The sequence below is a fragment of the Solanum verrucosum genome, unplaced genomic scaffold (genome assembly GCF_900185275.1).
Source record: "Solanum verrucosum unplaced genomic scaffold, falcon-dt-bn FXZP01000072.1, whole genome shotgun sequence".
Classification (NCBI taxonomy): domain Eukaryota; kingdom Viridiplantae; phylum Streptophyta; class Magnoliopsida; order Solanales; family Solanaceae; genus Solanum; species Solanum verrucosum.
This window is the reverse complement of record NW_026020208.1, coordinates 964205-966453: the sequence shown is the minus strand read 5'-3', so window position 1 is coordinate 966453 and position 2249 is coordinate 964205. Positions and strand designations below refer to the sequence as shown.

General features: G+C 33.8%; 1 protein-coding gene across 1 annotated transcript; it reads left to right on the top strand.

Annotated features, from left to right (window-relative positions):
• Positions 1-497: 497 nt before the first annotated feature.
• LOC125830173 (uncharacterized) lies at positions 498-1190 on the top strand. Its single transcript, XM_049509370.1, has one exon. It carries the CDS (start codon positions 498-500, stop codon positions 1188-1190), a length of 693 nt encoding a protein of 230 aa, XP_049365327.1.
• Positions 1191-2249: the final 1059 nt, after the last annotated feature.

Here is a 2249-nt window from a genome sequence, read left to right as displayed (position 1 = left end):
AATGTTGTTCTACCTCATGAGTTCATTCATCTTCTTAAAAATAAAAGACATAGAAAACAAAAATATATGGCCCTTAAGCTAGATATGGCTAAAGCTTATGATCGAGTTGAGTGGGTTTATATTCAAAAACTACTTTTTAAAATGGGTTTTCATGAGACTTTTATTAACTGGATTATGCAATGCATCACTACCCCAACGTATAAATTTAATACTAATGGGGACATAGCGGGAGAACTAAAACCTACTAGAGGCTTAAGACAAGGAGATCCACTTTCTCCATATCTTTTCCTGTTATGTGCGGAAGGTCTTTCCAGACTTTTAAATCAAACGGAATTATGTGGGGATATACAAGGATTAAGCTTAAGTAGAGAGGGGCCTACGATTAATTATTTATTTTCTGCTGATGACTCCTTTGTCTTTTGTAATGCTAGTATTAGCACTTTATTCGAAAATGTATTTTGAATGTATTACCGGTCAACCACATGATTTCTAGGAGAATGAGGCATATGTGTGGAGTGTGTAAGGGTTGTGGACTTGAGAATGAAACGATTGATCACATGTTGTTTAGGTGTCCTAGTGCCCAATTAGTTTGGAAAATTTGCCCCATTAATTGGCCTAGTTTAGAAAATACTGTGGATTTTGCTGGATGGTGGAATGATCTTTTTACTAATGCTAAAAAATATCCCGAGTCTATTGAGCTTATAAAATTAAGTATTTCTATTATGTGGCAAATTTGGAAGGCTAGAAATTCAAAGAGTTTCAATGGAGAAATTTATGATCCTAATGATATTGTTAACAAAGCTCTTTTTGATTTTCATGAATATGAAAGCAATTTGATTCCTTCATTTTCCCCTATAATTATACCTGCTTGTAATGATGATAGAAATATAACTATGGCACAAGATGGTATTGTTGTGTTTGCAGATGCTAGTGTACATAAGGAAAAGAAGACGACAAGCATTGGTGTGGTGGCTTTGGATAGCTATGGTAACCTGCTTCATGCCTTTGGTTCCCCAATTCAATATGTTGGGAAAGCCATCACTGCTGAAGCAATTGCAACTCGTATGGTGCTGGAGAATGTTAGAGAAAAGGGGTGGACAAAGGTGCAAATCTTATCAGATGCAAAAAAATGTGGTGGATATGGTACTACAAAGAACTATAGTCTCGTGGGAGATAGAAACTACTTGTGAAGACATTTGTAACCTTATGAAGTGCTTTGAGGTGGTCAATGTGAGCCATATTCCAAGGTCTTGGAATTTAGTGGCACATAATTTAGCAAAATTTTCTATTTCATTAGTACGCAAAGTTGTTTGGCTTTCTAATTTCCCTAGATGGATTGTAAGTGATGCTATCACATCTTTGAACCTTTTTATGCATTAATATAACTAGCATGTTGGTTGTCAAAAAAAAAAAACTCGGTATGTTTTGAAATTACATAGGATCATTGACGGGGTAGACCCATATTTAGTTTTGAACACTTTAATTTATATTATATATATATATATATATATATATAGAGAGAGAGAGAGAGAGAGAATGGTCAAATGCCTCCCTAACTTATAGTCGAATTCTTAACTACACACTTATATTTTACGGGTGTCCTATTACCCCCTTGAGCTATTTTAAAGCGGAATAAATGCACCCTTAAGTGCTGACATGGTGCAGAGTGTGTGTTCACTCTCTTAAAGGCATGTGAGAGATAAAGAACTGATCAAAAAAAAAAATCAAAAATATTTTAACTTTTTGTTAAATACATTTTCCAACTTTTGCCTTTAATTTTATTTTCTTTACTTTTTTCATTTCTTTTTCCTTTATCATTTTTCCTCCTCTCTCTCTCTCATCACTCAACACCCTCCCTACCTATACATCTCCATCACCATTGTTGAACCACTATGGCAACCCCATCTCCTCACCCATCTTCTAATACATTTTCAGAATTTGTCTCACAATTACTCACAACCATTAACCATCAAAATCACCAAATAATCATTAAAACTATTATTTATGTAGTAAAAAAAAAATTAAAACCATTAATTTTCTTGCTCAGACAAAATTTATCAAGCTTCAAATCTTACTTTTTGTCTTTATTAACGTTCGATGAAGAATCTAAACTACACACAGTAAGAATTTCACAAAGTTGAGCAGCAACAATCAATTGATTCTACTCAATCCCGATAATTCAGTGATTTCTTCTAGTGTAGAAAGCCTAAATCCTCCACTATTTAAAAAGAAATAAAAGGGTGTATTCA

Excerpts from the sequence above, each read along its gene's own strand:
- LOC125830173 (XM_049509370.1), top strand. The coding sequence starts at position 498 with ATGAGGCATATGTGTGGAGTGTGTAAGGGTTGTGGACTTGAGAATGAA.